Source organism: Phoca vitulina, unplaced genomic scaffold (genome assembly GCF_004348235.1).
Source record: "Phoca vitulina isolate PV1807 unplaced genomic scaffold, GSC_HSeal_1.0 scaffold4, whole genome shotgun sequence".
Taxonomy (NCBI): domain Eukaryota; kingdom Metazoa; phylum Chordata; class Mammalia; order Carnivora; family Phocidae; genus Phoca; species Phoca vitulina.
Window position 1 is genome coordinate 72,299,462 of NW_022589707.1, and position 23,867 is coordinate 72,323,328.

Consider the following 23,867-nt stretch of genomic DNA (forward strand, 5'->3'; position numbering starts at 1 on the left):
TAGGTCACATTATAATTTTACCTGACTATATAAAATGAATTTGGAATCTATAGAAAAAGGTATTAAAAAATGGACTTTTTTTTTTACTATATAATTGAAACTTCTCTCTATATGGATCTATTACATGCTTTTAGTTTGTTATAGAGCATTCTCATTGCTGATGCATTTCATAAAGTAAATCACTATTGAATCACTATTTTGGCTTCATCCAACTATTAAGGTACCAGCAAATTAAAGACTTTATGTAGAGAAAACCCGTTTTTGGAAGAATGTGTGTTATTTTATGCCTGCCAAATATTATTTATTGTGGGTTTCTGCAAACCATAAAGTAGTTTTTAAAGCAAGAGTAGCACAGACAAGCATGATTTTTTGATACATATAATTTTTAGTTCAGACCTTCTACTTTGTAGAGTTATGAAGTTCTGAATGGAACAAATTCCAAAGCTAGAGAGGTTAATAAGAATAATATCAATAATAATAAATCTTTTTAAGAAAGCCTAAAAGCTTGATATTTTTTACTACAAGTATAAAATTAAAAAATGAAAGGCACGATAGAATAATCCTGTATATAGTGGTTTAAGATGACTGTCAAAAAAAGCTGATGCTAATTGGGTTCTTCTATTTTCATAGTTAATACTTCATTTCTATTATGGTAGATCTAGACCAGTAATTCTCAATGTGTGTCCCGGGGGCACTTTTAGGGTTTACAAGATCAAATACAAGAATATTAAGTGTTATTTGCCTTTCTCCCTCTCATTCTTTTTCATGTACAGTGGAGTTTTCCTACATTTACATGAGAAGTTATGACATCATTGCTTTGAACGCTAATGGAATATGTGCTTATCAATTGCTTATTCTAAATTTTCTTCATTTTGAATATGATAAATATTGATAGATATAACTCACATAAAATAAAGTTCTTAAGGGAATGCAATATTTTTTAAGAATGTAAAAGCGGTCTTGAGATCAAAATGCTTAAGAGCCATTGATCTATACGAATGCACAGTCATAATCCTTCCAGTAGCCAAAGACAGTGGGTAACTGGAGGTTTCTTCCCAGATCTAATTGTCATATTTGTCTCTAAATTTTCTATGCTTTTTTTTCTCTTATATTGTATTTCAGAATCCCTTCTTTCCTTTCTCATCTAATGTTAATTTATAATTATTAAGATTGACAAATGACAGTCTTTCATTTAATATTTAAAGTATTTTATTTGGCTTGATTTAGGTCAAATTATGAATGTATGTCCATATTTATTACTTACTACTTTCACAGTTTGACTGGTAAATTGCCTAATCAGCTTTAATCAAACTGCTCCCAACCTAAAATAGAGAGGGTGTATTATAAAGATAGAATAAATTTTATTTGCATCCTTATCTTAAAGATAAGGCTGATTGGAAAAACAATTGTTATAAATAGTTTCCTTTTATCTTCTATTGTAGTATCTATATTACCGGTTTCATAGAGATCAAATTAATTTTGTTGGTGTAAGAAAAACTGAAGATCATCACTCTGATTCAAATTTGAGAAAAAATTAAGTTTTTTAACCTCTTACCTAATTCTTGATTTTTAATTTTCAAGTAATAATTTAATGTGTTTTTAAGTAATTAAAGCTAGAAGGGAATTCTGAAAATATCATTTGTGGACAATATTATCTGAATTACATATATTAGTTGCTCTTCATCTATTCATATTCATATATACATTTTTTGAATGAATGTTATGTTCCAGAACCTCCTCAAAGAGTTAGTGACCCTGTAGTGAACAAAACAGATGAAAATAACGGTCCCTGGGAATCTCCCATCCTAGTAATATTTATTGAATAACCAGTTAGATATCTGGGAAGAATTAGGAAGAATGGGAAAAGTGTAAGTTTTGCTCCACTGCGATTGAAAAAGAAAAAAATGCATAGTCATTGTCTTAAATTTATATGCAATCAAACATCCTCATGTTTAGAAATATCTGGAAATATAATTAATTATATTTTTATTTGTCCTGGCTTTGGTTCTTCCTAATAATCTTTACAGTCCCCTAGGATATAACTACCTATAGGAGGAGAGAAAGTATTTGAAAATGATCTATTTGGAGAAAGTAGAGAGATTAATGAGATTAACTAGAGAAGTGAGATCCCATAGGATGGGACATGCATTGATCAAATAATTGTCCAAACTCCTCTTAATTCTGTGGCCACTGAGTACATTTGAATGATATGAAAAATAATAGTATTTGTTATAATGTTAGCCATATAAATCAGTCTGCTTTGGGCAAAATGTTTATATAAATCAAACTATTTGGATTCCATTTAAGGAGAGCATCCTTGTTATCTACATGTTCTTGATCTAAGTTAGCAATTTCAGGATTATGTAAGAACATTTTTCAAAACATTATTTTTAAATTACTTTCCACTCAAACAATCCTGCATGTGTTGCAAGCAAACTGCAAGAGAGAGAATACTTGTTCAAAGTAGAATTAAATGAATATTGTAAAAGTAAGAGCTTCTCTTGAGAACTTAATTCAAATCTTGCATTTTTTCCAAATATGATTCTCCCTATTAATCTTTTAAAGATAAAAATCCTTATTGTGTTGTAACAATTATGTTAGCATATTTTAGCACAAAACCAAAACTTGGTACTTAATATAATTCTCTGTTGATTCTATCTCTTTGAACACAACTAGAATTATAGCCTAAATCTATTAAAGATAAAATGATTTTTTAAAATTTTCATTTATGATAATATCTTAATCAAGCTTTTTTCCAGTAGTTACTAGGAAATTTTGGTTTCCACTTAAATTGTATTCATTTTAGATATTTTAAATATTAAAATGTCGGTATTAGTTTATTTAGTAAACTTAAATATTAGACATTTAAATATTTTATTTACTTCTTTGAAAACTAGTTCTGAACCAAAAAGCTTAAAAAAGGGAGATGTACTTAAAAGGCAATATTCTAGCAAAAATATAAGAACTATAGCATAATGAGCCATCACATATATTTATGTAAGAAAAAAATCCTCTCCACTATGTTATTAGTTTAATTTTACTCTCACTTCCAAACACCTCTTACACTAAAGTTATGTATTACTTCTGTTCCTGGAAGTTATCATTAATCCCATTATCTACAAAACTAGAGAATGTATGATTAGTGAGTATGGGAAATACCTGCAAATTACTGATAGCATTAGATAAAAACAGATTGAAATGATTATTGAAACATCTTGCAAATTCAGTCCCAAGGCCTATGTGGATCGAGAAGGAAGAGTGGGAACGAGACTAAGCTTTACTACCTTTCCTGGATTTTAGCAAATAAGAGACCTCACACCTCTTTTCTCTCTGAGAGAAGCTACTATGTGAATATGGAGTATCTTAAGGGACATACTTTGATTTTTTATAAGGAAAAAAAGACATTGTGACATTCCATTTCTCATGGTTTGTTGCAACTTTGCGAGATTATATTCACCCGTAATTTGCCATTTTAAAGAAATGACGTAGAAGTCTGAGCTGTTTTTAATACTTTCATTTGTAAAAACTTGTAATTTGGAAGTATGTGGAAACTCCTACAAGTAGCTGTATTGAAAGTACCTATGCCATTTTGGGAGGGGAGGGGCTGGTTTCTTTAGAATTTTTCCAAATCAGATGATGAATATCCTGAAGTAATATTAAAAAGTATTAAATTTCTAAAGTCCTTTTTCATTTTAATACCCCTAAACTGTCATAGGGAACAGAGAAAATGTGATTGGACCTAATTCAAGGGAAAACTTACCAAATAATGCTGGTAACAATTGAACTTAGAACCTGACCTTTTCAGGTTCACATTCAAAGCAAATCAACAAAGGAGATAAAACTGCAAGATCTCATTAGTAAAAATAACAACCAGAAAAACAGCAATAAGAATAGAAGGATAGAGGGAAGGGCAGTGGGGAGAAAGTAGAAAAGGTCACCAAATAATGTCCAGCTAGGTTAAAGTTAAAGCTAGCAGAAGAAAAAAATATATATATGTATATATATATATATATATATATATATATATATATATATATACTATAAATACATAATATCTAAAATAGTCATTTCAGTTCCATTATTAAGCTACCGAAATAAACAAAATCATTATTGACTGACTTATTTTTGATCTCTGAAGATAATATTAATGCTGTATCCACCAAGTAATTTGGGAAATTATAGACTACCAACATTATAAATTATTCCTAAAATATTTGGATATATCTTTGAGCTGGACCAAGGATTTAAACCAGCGGTAGAACATCACAGGCAGCAAAGCCGTGGTCCTGTATCCCAAGCCTGGAATTCTGAGGTAGGCAGAGACCTCACGATCTCACTTTGAGACAATTGGATGCGACAGAAAAGTGGATTAGCACTTTTTAGTTTTTCTTTTCTTTCTCTCCTTGATTAGTGTGTGACGCGGAACAAATCACTTAATCTTTCTAGGGCTTAGTTTTTCTATAGGCGAAATGATGGTTCTAGAGTTCTTGCCAGCTTTTAATTTCCATGGTTCCAAAATTATACAAAGTCTACAATTCTGTTCCACGGACTGTGAGCCTAATGCTGCCCTCGTGTGGTAGGTACAGTGATAGATCGGCATTTTTTAAGTATGGTTGAGGGGGAAAAAAACCAACAGAGCCAACTAATTGAAGACAGATGTGCAGTCAAAAAGACACTACCAGGTTTAATTAAGGCTAGCCACAGTGGAGTAATAAAACAAAATGATGTCTAACTATCTCCCATCTGAAGAAAATGAAGAGGTCAAAAAATAATTTAAAACAGATTGAATTGCCTCACAGAAGATAAAATGTGTTTACTTGAAATGCCCCCTCAATAATTGAGGACAGAAATGATTTAACACTCTAGGATTTATTCCTCTAGGGTACAAGAACCCTCTCTGCGGGAGTGGGCTTATTCCATCGTATATTTATGAGATTACATTCTTTCTCCTCGTTGGTACTTGATAGTACAAATAGGAATTAAAAAAGAAAGAAGACACAAAAATGTAGGCTTCCAAAATGCATTTTATTATTAAGTAAACCTCAGTTCCTCATAAAAGAAACACTTCTTATGTGCAATACACAGGCACATGATATATTCAAGCATAATAGGTCCATGATCTCTGAAACTCTTATTTAAAGAGAATAAAGCAAAGGTAGAATAGTTTTAAATTACTAATTTGGAATCATGAGTCTATTGAAAGTCATATTTAGTTTTAATGTTTTAAAATATTATTATATTTATATTTAAATATATTAAATATAAACCAGAGTTCACCAGTTGTCTGTATATCCAGATTTGGAACCAGCACAAATACTAATGTCTGTAAGAACACCCTCTTGTTCTCCCATGGAATGTGACTATACATATTATTTCTTACTATCATTCCAATTTAAATACATTTATAAAATATCCATGGTCTGTTAGGACTCCATGGGAGTGCAAAACTATGCAGTCCCATGTTTAGTGTGTTATCATTAAATATTCCTTTCAGTTAAACCGGTTTTGGAGGGACTGGGAAAAAATAAAACACCTAGTTGAGTGATCACGTTTTTCTCTACCATATGACAGATTAAAGTTGCATCTCTGTTTTTAAAACTCCAAAAAAAAAAAAAAATTGCATTGCCCCAAGTTTCCTTGAAAAAACATGGAGGAAAAAAAAATAACCCTCCCACATCAAGTGGTGTTAATGAGAGATTTATGATTTGCATAATGCACACAGCCAGATGAAAAGTAAAATATCTACTTAATCATTCGGATGTTTGAGTTGTGTTGTTAAGGGAAAGAATTATTAATTTTATTATTATTTCATTAAATATGGCTTGAGCATAGTTCCAGGATGAGCTTTTGAGAAGGCTATGGTGGAGAAAACACAGGCTCGGCTTCCAACAGCAACATGAATGTGACAACCACAGCCAAAGATAGAAAGTGGTCATTGCAGAAACAGACCTGTGATCTGGTGCTAGGAGAGTACGGATATAGAAGAGCTCGCTTCTGAGTGGGAAGATGAGGAAAATACACAGAGCAGGTGCAATCGGAGCTGGGCCTTTACAGACAAGTACAATTTCGATATGAGAAAGTGACAGGTGCAGAGAAAGGCATGACAAAATCAGAAGAACGGGCCCAGCTACAGCTCAGGAGAAAAAAAAAAGCCAAACCAAAGGGAGCCAGTGTGAGTGGTCTAAGTGGGCTTCCGTGAAAAATGTATAAAGGAGAATGACAGGAGATACATTTGGAAAGAAGCAGATGGTTAAGGACTTTGAGAGGCCAAGTAAAGAATGTGACCAAAATCATGAGATGCCTTGAAATTACTTTGAGATCTAGCCTCGGATATCAAGTTGTAAAAGCACTTTATTCATTAACGTGTTGGAGATAATGCAGGTTTAGCTCAATGTAGGAGAATTGACACGTTCTTATTTGGAGACTGTTTCAAGAGAAAAAAATTAGTAAATATACGCATTGTTTCAAGCATCTGATAAAGAACTATTAAAATACTTGGGTTTTTAGTCCCAGTTTATCAAAACCTCTGCATTTCTGTATGTTTAATTGCATTTTATGCTATGTAGCTATAGCCCAGTAAAAAGCAAAGGTCTCTTCTACATTTTTAGTTGAATTCATTTTTAGAAACTACCAGACATCAGGCTCTCTTTACCCTACACTTCCATACCAGATTAGGAAAAAAAAAAATATCAAGCACCAGATGTTTTGGTAAGATGATGCCAAACATCTCCATTTATGTGAATTGTTCACCTAACTTCTAACTGCCCGAAGTTTCTTTAGACTCAAACTTAACACATAATTTTGTTTTCCAAATATGTTAGGTAGACTTACACTTATTCCAATATATGTATATGTTCTCTAGATTTGGTTTTCTTTCTTTTTATGTTTCTTATAAACTATTATTTGTTTGCATTTAAATTGACAGCACTTGTATAGGCTTTCCAAATGAGATTTCTATTCACCTAGACAAGATGAAAAGCTCTCCTTAAATTTATTTCTACCCCTGTTCCTTTCTTCTTGTTATATTGTTTTACATTCTGTACACATCTCAGATTTTCCAGAAGAGAAATAGAACTAGAAATTGCATCAGGTAAAATCAAAGTTCACATAGAAAAGATTGAATATTTTGAAATTTAAATAAGACAGCTCTGCTATAATAGCTATTTTGATGTATTGCGAGATGGATCTTGGTTGAAAATTGTTTTAATCTAGTAAAAATAAGTTGATTTAAAAATTAGCATATATTAATTAAGGTTTGTTTTTGAAAGTAGTATATTGAGATTTTCCAGTTGATGGTATTAAAGTGTTTCATTCAATATCATACTAAAAAATATTAACAATATTGTTGATTGGATTACATAATGCCAATCAAAAAATGTGGCAGCGTTCCTTATTTACCACCAGTTGACTAATCTGACTCATTATGTGTTTGATTATACAGTTTAATTTACTTTACAAATGTTCATAATTTATATCATAGTCATATCTGATAGTCATTTATATTTTTTAAGTTATCCTTTTAAAAAGTCCTTAAGTTAGCACTAACTACACCATCTGGGCTTCTCCTACATAGAAAATATCAAACATTATAACTATCGTTCTGTCTCCTCAAATCTACTCTGGGTTGCTAGTAATTGATCGGTGACCGGTGATTTAACAATATTCAAGCCTTTTTCTAAATAGCTAGTCCCAACTCACAGATACCTGCTGTTATTGCCCAACACTTCTTCCTTATTTCTCTATTCTGAGAAAGTGATCTTGCTATCACTGGAATAGATATTATAACAAGTCCTGGTGGCTTTAGAGAATCTGTTGTCCCAAAAAGGAAAAAGTGGAGAAGTGGGGAAAAACCAAAACTTTTGTGAGACTTGATCCCGATTACCCTGATGGTGGATTTCCTGTCCTCAAGTGGTTTCCCTCACAATGTCTGTAGTTTTCCCTTCATTTGGATGTACTTGTTTTATTAAAATTCCACCAGATTAAGAGTCATTGTGTTTGTATACATCTCTTTAAGGAAAATGTAGATATCTTAGTGTCATTCAATGATTATCAATGATTCGCCCGCAGTGTGAATCTATCCAACTGCTTAAGAAACTCCTGATTGAACACAGGTGTTTTTATAGAAGAGAGAGACTCGAAGTATTTTTGTATCCTAGAACATGTCTAGAATTGGAAAGAAAATTGAAGCAAATTCATTATCAGGGGCTAGGTATGCTCAAAGACACTAGGGAGCAGTGATTGACAGGAAAACCTTGCAGAAGAGGTTGGGGGTATGACAAATAAAATCACAAGATGAGGAAGAGAAAGTAACTGAGCTCCTGCTTTATCTCACTCCTCATGGTCACAATCTTATGAGTTGAAGTATGCATACTGAACCCATTATCTTCAAATGCAAAAGCTGAGACTGTTTAGATTTACTCTAGAATGAGCTAGGATTCCAAATCCTGTCAGTATGATCAAAGCTCATGCTCTTGAATTCTGACCATGTGACAGAAAACATAATAATAATTTTTAAAATTTGCCTAGAGAAGCTTCTCTCCACAAAAAGAAGAGGAAACACTTGCCTTCTCTTCTGTTTTTTGCATCAAATGTTCCCCCCAAATCTCCTCTGATCTAGAACTCCACTAACAATATTAGTACTGTATTCCTACTGCATTAAACAACACAAAATTACAATGTTTCTATGGGAATATGGATTGCTTTATCCAAAAGAATCAAACTTAAGGAATTATTGAAACAAGTCCCAATCATAGATGAAGAAATGCCGAAGGAGAAGCAAAGATCTTCAAATTTAAAAACTTGCTGGAGATAGTTGTTACATACAAACAAGCACAGAATTCTTCAATCACTTCTTGAAACCATCTGTTCTACTTATATCTTCACTTCTCAGGAGAAAAACAGATTATCGGTTAATATGGAGAATAATTAAGAAATTTTCCCTCATCCCACTATTTCTCTCTACCCAAGTCTTTCTAAACTCCTTTCTCCATGAAATAGCCCAAATTCATATTTGTTTGTCCTTATTGTAATACTGTACAAATAAACCACAAAGAGAACCAGTAATAATGATAATAGTAATAGACTGGTTATATACTATTTAACTCAGTCTAAAAATCTGATGATTTAACCCTAGAAACAATTGTGTTTTGTTCTTTTTTTTACCTCTATGTCCCATAAAAATAACCAAGTCCTTAGTGTTACCACAGCACCTTATTGGTTAAGGAAAAGAAAATGACAGGCAGATTAAGACATGTGGAGTTCTTGCTAGAGCTGTTTCATTATCCGTGTAAATGAAGAAAACGTAGAATGATGCCTTTGGAGATCAATGGGAGTTTCATTGATTGACTGTGGTGTTGACTCTTCCCACACCATGCAGCAAAGCCTGCCAATCACCGGCCCGCAGAAAGTTCCGTGCCCACCGGCTCCTCCGGCAGCGGGTATAGCGTGGACAGTGAAGGGAGCGGCAGCACTGCAGGGGAGACCAATCTATTTCCTATTCCACGGATGTAAGTGTGGGGGTTTTTCTTTGTCTTTTTTTTTTTTTTTTTTCCACTACAAAGTTATAACATGAGTAAGCTTTGCTTAACACTTAACAGGAAATAACTAGATAATTATCCAGTTCTGACTCATTGTCCCTGAAGCAATTCAACTGTGTATGCCTCCATAGAAAATAGACTGTTCGGGAAAGATTGGGTTAATTTAGCCAATTCTAAGGATGAACGCTGGTCACTTCCAGGACTATTTAATCAGTGCAATCTGTATTTAATAGAAAAACTGCTGCAATAATAACTAAATGAAGTTCAGCAGCAGTAGTCCCTTGATGCGTAATCACATAATGATCAAACACAAATATTATTGGTGTTTGAGATAAACTTAGATTAATTTACTTTGAATCAGGAGAGATTTAAACATATTTAAAGAGCTCATATATCGTTTTTGAAATAGATAACACATTGGGCTCCTCATAGAGGCTTTTCAGTAATCTTTCCACAGTTAAAAAGGAAGATTTTGAAGTGTTTCCATATTTTCCACAACAAATACCAAGTAATACAGGGTCCCCAGTACATAATCTTAGAACAAAGTTCATTGGTAATATGTTAAGCCTCAAGAAAATAATATTGCAGATCGAATGCAAAACGAAAGCAGATTGTGTTTAGGATGTGTTAGAATGGGCTTAGCCATGTTGGTGGCAAAAGTTAGCAGCATCCAAGATACGTATGTTGGTTATGTCTGTTCCAGTGTCGAAATCTAGACTTTCCAACCTTTCCTTCTCCTCCCAAGGAACTCGTTTTCCAGGTTTTGAAAAATGTCATTGGACCATCCATCTCCAGGATCTAGGTCAGGGCGAATCTAGCTTTGCAAGGTCTGTGAGCTAATTTGGCCTTTGCATTTTTAAATATTTGGGGGTAAAAAAATACCAGAAGAATCACATTTTGTGAGACATAAAAATTATATGAAACTGAAATTTCAGTGTCCATAAATAAAGTTTTATTGGAAGCCACACCCACTTGCTTATGTGTTGCCTAATGTTACTTCTGCCCTATAGGGGCAGACCTGAGTACAGGACCATTCAAACCGTCTCCTATCTGGCTCCCTGCGGAGTTTGCAGACCCCTGATCTGGGCTCTTCTTAAAGGATCTTCTTCATTTTCTCCAGTGTTGAGTGAAGCCATTTCTGGGAGTGGAATTCTATTTCTCTTTGTTTTAGTGTCAAGGTTTTTATAAATCTTTCCTTCTATCGTCCAGAATACTCCCAATATTTATATAATGGCTCAGATTACAAAAGCAAAATAATGCGGAAAAGGGGTTTGTACAGTGAAAAATGTATTTATATTTTATGATTTTCAAGTTATATTTTTCCTACTTAAATTGTTACATTATTGGATCACCTGCCCATCTTTTTCTTTTCTTAAGACTTAGGCTATGGATTCAATAGTTATTTATATTTAATCAGTTCTCTTTTATTGGACATTACTTCTAAAAGGAGTCTGATCTCATTACTCCTCTTTCTCTGATGATCTTCTATGAAGAGAATTTCAGCAAATTCATTACATTTCTCTCTCTAGACTGTGAATATCATACGAGTTTGTGATTTTTTTTAACCACACATCACTTAATATCCTTCCAATTTATCCATACCTTTCAAATAATTTAACACTGATGATAAAGTTATAACTTCCAGAGAAAAAGCACTTTATTTCCTCAATATCTGAATATCTGAAGTAGAACTAGATTATGTATTTTTTACATACATACCACATTCCAATTTTGTTTTTCCCATTTTCCTCAAAACCTTTCAAAACTGCTTCGGACACACCATTGTTTTGCCATCTGAGCACAAAGAAAATTCTCTTTTCTAAAGCAGTATTTGGTATTTCTTTTACATGCCCTTTTGTGTCTAACACAATTATTGCTTAGGCTAACATAAGAGTTCAATAACTGTTTGGTGATTGATTAACAAATATAAATTAGCCCACATGTTCTGAGCTGAAGGTTATCTCCCGGGAATTCAGAAAAATTGCATCCTTCACATAACCCACAGTCAAGTTTCCTTCGTATTTTATTTAGCTTCACGATGCTGCAGAAGTACCTGTAAGATCTTAGAAATGCCTCTCATACACATTTTCCCTGTGCACCTAACGTTAAAATCAGTTTTCATTAGAAACAAAGACTGCAGCTGAATATCAGATACCATTAAAATTCGAAACCTAGGATGTGAGATCAAATAAAAAATTACCCAAATTTTACTATTACTAAAAATTATAATTATTTTGTTAAAATTTGACATATATAGAAGAGTAATTTTTCAGTACTCTCATCTGTTAGATGAACACTCCTAAAATGATTTTCCTTTTCATCTGAGTTTGACTCAGTAACAAGACGTTTGGTTCCCTCTGTTAGTATTGCTCACGGTAAGATTGCTACTGAGTTATGAAGATTTTCTCTCGTCTGATCGGAACAGAGCAAATTTTTTTTAAATTTATCATCTACTTGTATTGAATCTCATTGAAGCAATTACACAAATTGAAGTTCCTTTTATTGCTTAATCAAGAATTTTTTGGCACATATTCAGATGCAGACTGTATCTATATGTATATAAGTATATATATGATTTCTAACATTTTTTCATGTCCTTCACAATTGATAAAAATTTGTATTTAGACCTTTGACCTAGAATTGTCATAATGGAACAATGTAATGGGTTTCAAGATAAAATAATTTCTGAGTTTATATCTATTCCTCTTTCATTATGTGCAGAACCATCTCTATAGAATGGTAGGATCTTTAGAGCAGTTTTCAAGTGAGATGTAATTGGATTCTTAAGAAAGAAATACGATCACATTCTCAGCAAAGTCAGCAAACCAAATATTTTTGTGAAAGTAAGAATTAATTGCGAGCAAATCCTGCTGTGTTAGAATTATTGTCTAGAAAGTATAGTATCGAGGAGTTCTTTTGTTCAAACACCCTTTTTAAAACTTAGGTGTTTTTATTTCGTTTGAGAACATCTTATATAAGTACGTATAAAGGCAATTCCAAATCTTTTCTATGCCATGTAGCTTTTTCTCTTACTGAAAAAATAAGAAGTAGCCTATAGTGTTTGGGCTGTTACATTGTCAATATTCTGAACACATAGCGCTCAAAGTATCATGAATTCTTCATCAATTTGGCCTTCCAGAAAGTTCGAGGCTGAAACTAAAAGAGTAGTAGACTCTGGCTGAATTCTAAAGCCATTATGTGCATACCTACCTATTAATATTTTCTATTTATTGAATTTTATGATGTGTCAGGCACTGTGTTAAGTACTGTTTTCCACGTGATTTTGTCCTACCCAAAAGCTAGCTAGTGTTACCATCTTTTTATTACAAAAGGAGAAATAGATTCACCAGATTAAGTAGATTTGCCTTAGATTACACATAACATGAAATAGTGAAGCCAGGGGCAGAGACCAGGAGGTCTGACTTCAAAAGCTAACACGCTATGCACAGTTGAAAACAGCGACAGGATCTGAAAGTCACTAAGTGAAATAAAAATCTGTGTTATTACAGTCTTATTCTTGCAAGTTATTTAATTCAACATTTCCCTTCTCACCAAAGGGTCTGTACAAGTGATCGTAACAAAACATAAAGATATAAAAACTTCTTCTCACTTCTTGAGTTAAAAATGGAGTGTATGGTGATTAACATAACATAATAATAATTTTAAAAATGCAAAAAAATAAAAATGAAAAAAACAACACCCCAATTCTCAAAAAAATTTGATAATTTCATGATAGTCTGATCTTTTGATAAATGAGTCAATAAATAAGACACTGAATTTTGAGGTATTATGCTCAGACTAAGTAAGAATAAAAAACAAGCCCCTATTTTAAAATTAACATGATACAGAGTAATTTATTGTGTTTAGACTTGCCATTCAAGTAATTTATTTCAAGTCTGAATATATAATGTCATTCTATTTTTTGGGAACTTGGTCTTCTCATTTGCATTTAGGAGAGCATAACTAAATATATAACCTTTTATTTTCTTTTTAAACAGAGGGAAGATGGGGCAGAATGGGCAAGAACCTGTAAAACAGCCAGGAGTAGGAGTGGGACTAGCAGACCCAGAAGGTAAGTTAAAATTTACAGTACTGGATTTTGGTTGAATCTACATGTTACACTACAAGTGTTTGATTTGTTTCTCTTTGAATATAAATGTAAATTTCTACGTGCTAATGGCAACAGCCCTGGGAAGTACAGCACCATTCTCTGTGTTACCTAGTAGATTAGAATTATTTTGTAATTTCATTTAACAATTTCCCAATTTCTTGGTTTATATTTAACATTTAAGTACTTAGGGGTACTAAAAAGTTAAACAAGAAAGAAGAGTGAGAAGGATGACAGGAGAGAGAATCAGAAGACTTTCTCAGTAAAAAACAAATATTTTGTTGAGATTTTTAAAAATTTTTGTTAAAATACCATGCAAATAGAAAATAAATCATGAAACATCACTTAAAATGGAAAATCTTAAATGTATGGAGCTCAGAAGAAACTAATGGTATAAAAATCATTTTATAGGAAAAAAATGACTAAAGTAACTTCTAAAGTGAAAACCCAGTTTGAACTTAAATTTGGTTTTGTTAAACAAATGGTAAATGTATTACAAAATGCAAGAAAATCTTTAACTTCAGCAGACACATATTCAGTATCTGTAAGGTGCGCAATGACTAGCTTATCTTTCATAATATTGTGATAAGATCTGACAGCACTGTTATCCCCCTTGGATTGCACAACCTCTCAGTAATTTCAACTATCTTAATTACTTTATACTATTCTAAGTACTTTTCATGTATTATCTCATTTAATTCTTAAAATTACCTATAAAGGTAAATAATACCATATACCAGTTTTACATGAGAAGAAACCGAGGTGCAAATATCACACAAGATAAGAGCAAGTAACTTGAACCCAAGCAAATGATGCCAAATCACCTGCTATGAAAAAGAATGATTAATGGCACAGTATCACAAAGACACTAGATGAAGAAATAGGAAACCCAGATTTGGATTTCAAATCTGGTCCTGTTACCTAACTGGTGACCTGATCTGTCTTCAGAAACCTCATCTGGCAAATGCTGGATGCTAATGATGCCAAGGTTCCTTGTGGATTAGTAGATACCACATTTTTCTGATTCAACTAAAAGTTTTTCTTTAGATTCATTCAAAGACTGTGTTTTCTTTATCTGCTGCCTTTTTCCCCAGGGTTCCACCCTCAATCTACCAACCATTTTACAAACTCTCTCTCTGCATAAACTCAGCAATTCTCATCTGTATGTTGATTAGTTCCAAATTTACCCTCCAAAGTCCCTGGAATTCAGCCTCCAATAGTTCATGTCTGCCAGGCATCCAACCAAGAAAATGGAAACCACTCTGAATATTTAAAATAGAGGAAGCTGATGGCTGGCAATGATTATATACTCATGGTATCCCTGAGAAACTGAGCAGGTGGCAGTGAAATAGCAGAACTTGTGAGGTGGCAGAAGGAAGTGACTGTCCTGAAAGCTGAAACCAGGGCAAGCCTGAATTGCGGGGAGCAGGAGACAAGGAAGAGAAACAATAAATGCTAGAAATACATCTGGAGATAGACGAGGATGGGGAGAAATATCCTGGTTACTTCCTTCTTCCCATTCTCCAATCTCTGCCAATGCCTGATCAATCCCGCTGGAAGCCAACTGCCAGGGAAGCCTGGGAAGCAGCCAAGGGGACAGCTACCCTGATAGGAGAGCAGAGGGAAGCCGGAGAACGAACCTAAGAGCCCAGAGGTGTAGGGCCAGTGCTACATTTTGCCTCGAGATCCCATAGATGAATCAGATTACATATGTCCTGAACTTAATTCACCCTCTTTCAGATTTTGCCTCCTTCTCCTCCTATGCTCTTCTACCACTAACCAGATCTGCTCCTGTCTGCTCCTCTCTGCACCACAATTTGCATATTTTGTTATCATTGTTCTTTGACTTGAATTTACCTGTTTTTATGCCTGTCTCCTCCATTAAGTTGAACATTTAGACTAGAGCTATGGTTTAGTCATCCTGGTAGCCCAGCACTTAGCAGAAAGCCTTACCCATAGAGTCGCTTCCAGAATGTTTGTTGAACTTCTATATGCCATCCATCAGGGACTTTGGTTAATATTGAATCAGATCTTTTCAAGCAGCAAGAGCACGGGGGTGGGGGGGGGCAGAAATCGGATGGGGAGACGAACCATGAGAGACTATGGACTCTGAGAAACAAACTGAGGGTTCTAGAGGGGAGGGGGTGGGCGGATGGGTTAGCCTGGTGATGGGTATTAAAGAGGGCACGTACTGCATGGAGCACTGGGTGTTATACGCAAACAATGAATCATGGAACACTACATCAAAAACTAATGATGTAATGTATGGTGATTAACGTAACATAAAAAAAAAGCACAGTACAATGTTCCATTGATTATTTTCTCTTGTAATTTCTCTCATGGTTTTTAAATCATTTCCTTTGAATACATAAAGCTTTTCATGTTTTTGGTTTAAAAAAAGAAGAACGTTTGTTGAGTGAATGAATAAATGATATAATAATATATGAAAATAATGCCCACTGATTTTCATATGACTTTAGAATTCAGGTAATTAGAGAAGCAATTCATATGTACTTTTTTCAAAGTTGAATTACTTAATTTTACTTTTAATTTTAAAGTTTATAAATTATTTTATTATAAATGTTAATAACTGTCAATGAATAAAAATTGTTCATCCTAATACTGCTTTCTTCTTTCCCATCAGTCCCACAAGAAGGAGCCAATCATAAGCTATTTTATATTTTACTTAAACTTATGAGTCAATATATTTATATTTTAGTGAACTGACTCATCAATAGTTAATCTCAGATTAGTTATTGAGCAGAGGGCTGGAGGTTGAGGATGGGGATAAGATGGAATACATAATCTAATGTGAGTCATTTATAGTTATGTGCCCTTTTAGTAACAATATTTTGGATAGATTATTTTTGACTGAGCTACTTCTGAAATTTGGACAATAAGCAAATTTATAATTTACATATCTATATGAAGTTGGGCATGAAAATGTCCAACTATAAGAGATATATAAGAGATTGCTAATAATATGGAGAAGAAATCTGTAATAAGTATTTAACCTTACAAACAATTTTAAATTTAAAAGAATACATAGAAGGGCGCCTGGGTGGCTCATTCAGTTAAGGGTCTGACTCTTGGTTTCCACTCAAGTCATGAACTCAGGGTCATGAAATCGAGCCCTATGTCAGGTTCCACGTTCAGTGGGGAGTCTGCTTGAGATTCTCTCTATCCCTCTGCCCCTCCCCCCACCCCATGCGCATGCTCTCTCTCTCAAAATAAATAACTCTTTAAAAAAAAAATACGTAGAGAGTGGGGAGAAAATTATTAAACTATACAGGAATTTAATTACTCTACGCAGATAAGAAGAAAATGTACAAGATTTTGCTTTGTCCCCATAGAAATACAGAATCAACTCTGTGCTGTAATTCAGGTATATTTATGATATACATTTTATTTTGAGCGATCCAGAGGATTGCTTTCACTTCCTTTTGTTGTCAGTCAACATATATAGCCAATTTGTGGGAGAACAACAAACAAACAAACAAACAAAACAGAGTTAGTTCAGTTTAGTTTTAGACCTATATTTAGTTTCTTGACTGGATTTTTTTCTCCTTTAAATTCTTCATCAGGACACCAGAAAAATTGTCACTTAGTAAGATTTTCTTGAGTGTTCTACTACCCCTTGAGTCTTTCATATTACCCATTTAAGCACTTTGTTTTATGCACACCTTGGTCCACTCTAAGGAAAACTGATCTACATAGATATGCATACTTTAAATCAGAGTATATCATAGATTTTAAGTAATCACCTTTGGACAGTTTGTTTTTACAACATTTTTATTCTTGTTTTGGAATTACAGTGTACAGAATACAAAAAGTCATGTTTTATGGGGTTGAAATTTTATGTGGAGCATGTTATAGATATTTTTTTAATGCTAGTCATGTCCTTGTTCTACTTACTGAGTAAATCTATTTATTCTGCATTCTGATTTTTTAAAAAATCATTTTCAACTTAGTCATTTTCTCCAATAATGTTGCATCTTCCCTATCGCAGTTTCTCATAAATTTTAATCTCATGCTGATTAATCTCATGCTCAGTGGATCAGAATATGAGATCAATCAAAGGTTCTAGAGTTCCAACCTAAGTTGTAGTAAAAAAATGGTAGTACTCCTGTGGACTGTCTCTGCTAATGACTGGTTGAACTTTCACAATTTAAATAAGTGCACAACGTAAAGTGCAAATAAACACGGTGTTTGACACATGATTAACATCCCTTACATTGTAGCTGTAATTAAATTAAAAGTTAATATAAGGGCACCCAGGTGGCTCAGTCGGTTCAGCGTATGACTTCAGCTCAGGACATGATCCCGGGGTCCTGGGATGGAGCCCCACATCAGGCTCCCTGCTTAGCAGGAAGTCTGCTTGTCCTTCCCCAGACACCCACCCCACCCCACCCCACCTGACTCCACCCCCGGCTCCTGCTCTTTCTAGCTCTCTCTCAAAAAAATAAGTAAATAAAATCTTTTTTAAAAATAAATAAAATAAATACAAGTGAATATAAAAGAGGGCCATTTGGATTTCATCCAAGAGTGATATTAGTCAAGACTGACAAAATATCATGCCCTATTCGGAAGAGATATACAAGACCACTCCTCTTAAAAATTTAGATCAAATCAATTAGCCTTCCCAACTGTAATGACAAGTGTTTTCCCAATTTACATTAAAACCCTCTAATACCCTTAATAGATGATCCGGCTCTTTCCTACATTGTTTTAATTAGATATATTTAAGAGTGTTATTGTTTGTTGGTGGGCATCCATGTATATTACATAGAGTGCCTGGCTTCACACATTTATTCTCCTAAACCAGGGGTTCACAAGCTTTAGCAGCAGGCATTAAGAATCACACTTTGCGTGAGGTTTAATTTGCCTGGCTGCATGTATTTAAAAAACAAATGACCCTAATACATCATTTATTTTCTTAAGTATCTTTAGAAGCCTTAATTTAATCACTCAGTTTCCATTTTCAATGGGCCAGAACAAATAAACCTCTACCATTATAGAAATATGCTCAACTCAACCCACAAATGTTTTCAAATAATTGAGTCTGTGAAAGCACATCACCAATAATGCTAACCCAAGGAGGGGGGGGGCCAAGGGGTAGGACAGAGAACAAGATTCGATTCAACATCTTACTGAAAGTGGGGTTTTTTTGGTTGCTGTTGAAAAAGCATAACAATTTATGTAGAAATAATGAAAGTCTATGATGACCGCAACAATCTCATTTTAACTGGCACCCCAAGTCTGTTGTATACACATATATATTCTTTACATAGCTCCAGTGGTGATTAGTATGAGTGCCTTTAAGGTGAATGAACATGTTTTACAAAGTCCATGAAACAAGTGCAGAACAGTAATGACTTCCTGCATTAAACCAATAAAAATCGAGGCCTCAGGGTTGGAGTCTCTATCTTGTTATCCTGTTCTGAGAAACATTTTTTTTAAAGACTTTTTCCATTTTCTTTTTTTTTAATATTCATTTAATTTTCCCTCTTTCCATGACCAACTGGGTTGTTTAAATATTAGCCCGCAAAAAGGGAAATACAACACACTCTGAAAAGCCCTCAGTTAGAACATAATAACAGCTGTTATAAGGGCATCCCAGAGGTTCTCAGCAAATACTTATGGAGTATCTGTTGTGACCAGCACTGGGATAAGCCCTGGGCTGCAGTGTGGAATGTGACTTAGTCCTTGCCCTTCTGAGCTCCTAGTAGAGTTCCCCCAACTCAGATAATAGTTATAATCTTGATCCTGAAGAAAAATTCAATTCACCCACTAGACATTTATTTCCATTTCTTCAGGCTCTCTTTCTAATTAGACTAAGGAAATTTCAAATTAAATATGAAATGTCTTTTTTTTTTGGCTTTTGTATATCACTTCTTTTATTATTCTGGAATTTTCTGATTCTGTTCATTTTACTGATGTCACGAATAATCTTTCAAGGAGTTAATTAATCTTATTATTGAAGTATAGTTGACATTCATTGTTATGTCAGTTTCAAGTGTACATCACCATGATTTGACAATTCTATACATTACTCAGCGCTCACCATCATGTGTAGTCACTGCCTATATCAAATAATGTTCTTACACTATTAGTAACTATATTCCCTAATGCTGTACTTTTCATCGCTGTGACTTATTTATTTTATAACTAGAAGTTTGTATCTCTTACTCAAGGACTTAATTTTTAAATAAAAAGTTATCTTTATTTAAGTTCACTTTTATTGAAGATGATGATGGACAAGATTTATTTACAATATATTTATCGTTGTAGATGTTTTGTTAAAATCATTAAGAAAATGTGATGTTATTTGATTTTTATCTCAATTCTGAAGTCAGGATGTGATCAAGGGAAATGTGGTTAGTGGATTATTCTGTATCATCTGATTATTTACCATACACAAATTGTGCTTAAAAATTGACCAACATATGCACATTATATTATAAAACTGTTTTCAGTGGATTGAATATGTTTGCTTTTCTGTGAGCTTCTTGCCCTGAGTTTGCTAATACATATCCTTTGTTTTTGTATATCTATAGTTGATCAGAGCTAAATAGTATATCTATTATGTGCAAGACATTGTGTTCAAAATTTGGATGCTACAGAGATCAATTCAATACATATGCTGATCCGAGAGGGCTTATGATCTAGGATGTTCTATCTCATAATCGACCGGCGAGCAAGCGCGCATACTCAGTCAATGGGTAGAGCCAAAGCATTCATAGTGGCTGGAGACTGCCATACCTGCTGTTAAATATTTTATTACCTTTAATAAGTATAATGCAAAGAAGAATTGTGATAATGATTCATAAATTCGAGAGCAAATTATGTGCTTTAGGATTTGGGCATTGGAAAGCGTTGCTAAATCCGTGGGAGTCGGGGGGCATGATTCTGTGGAAGAGGTTACAGGTGCTTTGAAAGATGGACCAGATCTAAATAGGTTGCAATGAGAGAGGCAAATTCCCGGCTGCGGGAACACAGTGAAGAAAGATGCAAATGGAAGAAAGGATACAAGATATGTAAGGGGGAAAGCAATTCAGTGAAACTGTAGCAAAGGGTGTGAATGGAGAGCAGAGAAACTGGAAATTTGTACACAGTTAGGTTGGATAGGGAAGTTCATGCTTCTGTGAACACTGGGAAGTATTAAATGTTAGTGAGAAATTTAGACAGTATCAACACGTACAATATTGAATCTTTCTGTGGAAGAAAAAGGTAGACCTCCTTTTACATTCAAATCATCTTTTTTTAAAGTATTTTATTTATTGAGCGCCTGGGTGGCTCAGTTGGTTAAGCGACTGCCTTCGGCTCAGGTCACGATCCTGGAGTCCTGGGATCGAGTCCCGCATCGGGCTCCCTGCTCGGCAGGGAGTCTGCTTCTCCCTCTGACCCTCCCCCCTCTCATGTGCTCTCTCTCTCTCTCTCTCATTCTCTCTCTTTCAAATAAATAAATAAATAAATCTTTAAAAAAAAAGTATTTTATTTATTTATTTGAGAGAGAGAGAGAGACAGAGATAGTGACAGAGATAGTGAGAGAGAGCATGAGCAGGGAGGAACGGGAGAAGCAGGCTTCCCCCTGAGCAGGGAGCCCAACGCGGGGCTCGATCCCAGGACCCTGGGATCAGGACCTGAGCGAAGGCAGACGCTTAACCAACTGAAGTACCCAGGCGCCCCTCAAATCATCTTTTAGGACTTTTTGGGGATTGAAGTATGGTTGATCCTTGAGCAACGTAGGGGTTAGGCGTGTGGACTCCCTGCACTGTTGAAAATCCGTGTGTAACTTTTACTCCCCCAAAACTTAACAACTCATAGCCTACTATTGACCGGAAGCCTTACTGATGACGTAAACAGTCAATTAACACGTATTTTGTATGTTATATATATTATATACCATATTCTTAAAATGAAGTAAGTTGAAGCAAAGAAAATATAAAGAAAATCGTAAGGAAAATATTTACAATGCTGTACTCTATTTATAAAAGAAATCCACATCTAAGTGGACCTGTGCAATTCAAACCTGTGTTGTTCAAGGGTGACTGTATATATGTGAAATCCAAGTAGAAACAATACATATTATGTAGTTGGACTATGACTCTAGAGTTCAGGATACAGGTCTCAATTTGGATCTAGATTCAGAGTCATAATGTAGTAATATTTAGGGAGCATCTAACATTATCTCTCTTAAGCTCCATCCACCAGAAAAAGAAAAATCTCAGTAACAGTATATACTAGGCTCCTCCCCCCACCCACCCCTGCAAGTCGTATACAGAGAAATTGAAAGCCAGAGGATTTTAGTGCTTTTAGGGGCAAAGTCAAAACATGACCCTGAGATCGTGACCTGAGCTGAAACCAAGGGTCGGACACTTAAACAACTGCACTACCCAGGTGCCCCTAAAATGCCAATTTCAATCCCTGACTCTTGCTCATGAATTTAAATACAAATATTCACAGGGTCACATTTATAAATAATTCTGTGTATCATTTCTTCTTTAATTATTTGTTTAGGTATTCTTTACCCAGTTGAGGATATTAGGTACATAATGATTTCTATTTTTATCTAGTTCTTTTGTGGTGTGAAATGTAATATCTAATTATCTAAGTCAATTTCTTTTATTCCATGTCATGAGATAACAGCAAATCAATTTTCCTGGAACCATTTGTTGAATAAGCTTTCTTTTCCTCACTGATATGAGATGCCACATCTTTCATACTCAAAATTTTCAAGCACATTTATGTCTGGTAATGGGCTTTCTGGAATATTTTATTGACATATCTGTCTATCTGTATCTGCACACTTACACAATTATCCTAATTTTATTTTCAGTTTTTTAAATTGGACTGTTTTTACCCATTTATTTTTTTATTTTTTAAAAAGAACTTTAAATCTCTCTTTGTTGAGAAGCAGAGGAAATTCCACTAAATTTTCATTGAAATTATATTAAAACTCTAATGTAATTTTGAGGTAATTGACATCAGTACATATAATATTTTCTTATCCATTGACATGGTAGATTTTTATACGCCAATTTGGATATGCTAATTTTTATATGCATGGTATTAGGCAAGTTACTGAAATTCTCGAAGTCTCTGGTACCTAATCTACAAAAGTCAGAATAACAGTAGTACCTACCTGACCAGTGTGTTGCAGGGAGTGATGAAAATAAGGAGTGTAATGTGCCTGGCACTGTAGTGACTCATAGTCAGTAAATGCTGGTTATCGTTGTTCTGATCATCACCTGTATCATGTAAGTGATTACTGCTGGCCTAATTCTTCCCAAGCCTTTTTTTTAAAAACTTTTTTATTATTATGTTATGTTAATCACCATACATTACATCATTAGTTTTTGATGTAGTGTTCCATGATTCATTGTTTGCATATAACACCCAGTGCTCCATGCAATACGTGCCCTCCTTAAAACCCATCACTGGGCTAACCCATCCCTCCACCCCCTCCCCTCTAGAACCCTCAGTTTGTTTTTCAGAGTCCATAGTCTCTCATGGTTCGTCTCCCCCTCTGATTTCCCTCCCTTCATTCTTCCCTTCCTGCTATCTTCTTCTTCCTTTTTTTTTTTTAACATATAATGTATTATTTGTTTCAGAGGTACAGATCTGTGATTCAACAGTCTTACACAATTCACAGCGCTCACCATAGCACATACCCTCCCCAATGTCTATCACTCAGCCACCCCAACCTTCCCACCCCCCACCACTCCAGCAACCCTCAGTTTGTTTCCTGAGATTAAGAATTCCTCATATCAGTGAGGTCATATGATACACGTCTTTCTCTGATTGACTTATTTCGCTCAGCATAATACCCTCCAGTTCCATCCACGTCGTTGCAAATGGCAAGATCTCATTCCTTTTGATGGCTGCATAATATTCCATTGTATATATATATACAACCTCTTTTTTTTTTTTTTTAATATTTTATTTATTTATTTATTTGACAGAGAGAAAGTGAGAGCACAAGCCAGGAGACAGAGGGAGAAGCAGGTTCCTCGCTGAGCGGGGAGCCTGACATGGGACTCGATCCCAGGACTCTGGGATCATGACCTGAGCCAAAGGCAGCCGCTTAACCAACTGAGCCACTCAGGCGCCCCTCTACAACCTCTTCTTTATCCATTCATCTGTTGATGGACATCTTGGCTCTTTCCACAGTTTGGCTATTGTGGACATTGCTGCTATAAACATCGGGGTGCACATACCCC

The 23,867-nt window shown here is 34.5% G+C and overlaps 1 protein-coding gene across 3 annotated transcripts in view; it reads left to right on the forward strand.

The window, feature by feature from the left end:
* The window catches only part of PCLO (piccolo presynaptic cytomatrix protein), a 395,644-nt gene that overhangs the window by 339,625 nt on the left and 32,152 nt on the right, over positions 1–23,867 (forward strand). For all 3 annotated transcript variants that reach the window (XM_032402272.1, XM_032402273.1, XM_032402274.1), the window contains 2 exons: positions 9,377–9,506; positions 13,535–13,608. In XM_032402272.1, the coding sequence (XP_032258163.1) occupies positions 9,377–9,506; positions 13,535–13,608 (204 nt within the window). The remainder of the gene's footprint in view (positions 1–9,376; positions 9,507–13,534; positions 13,609–23,867) is intronic.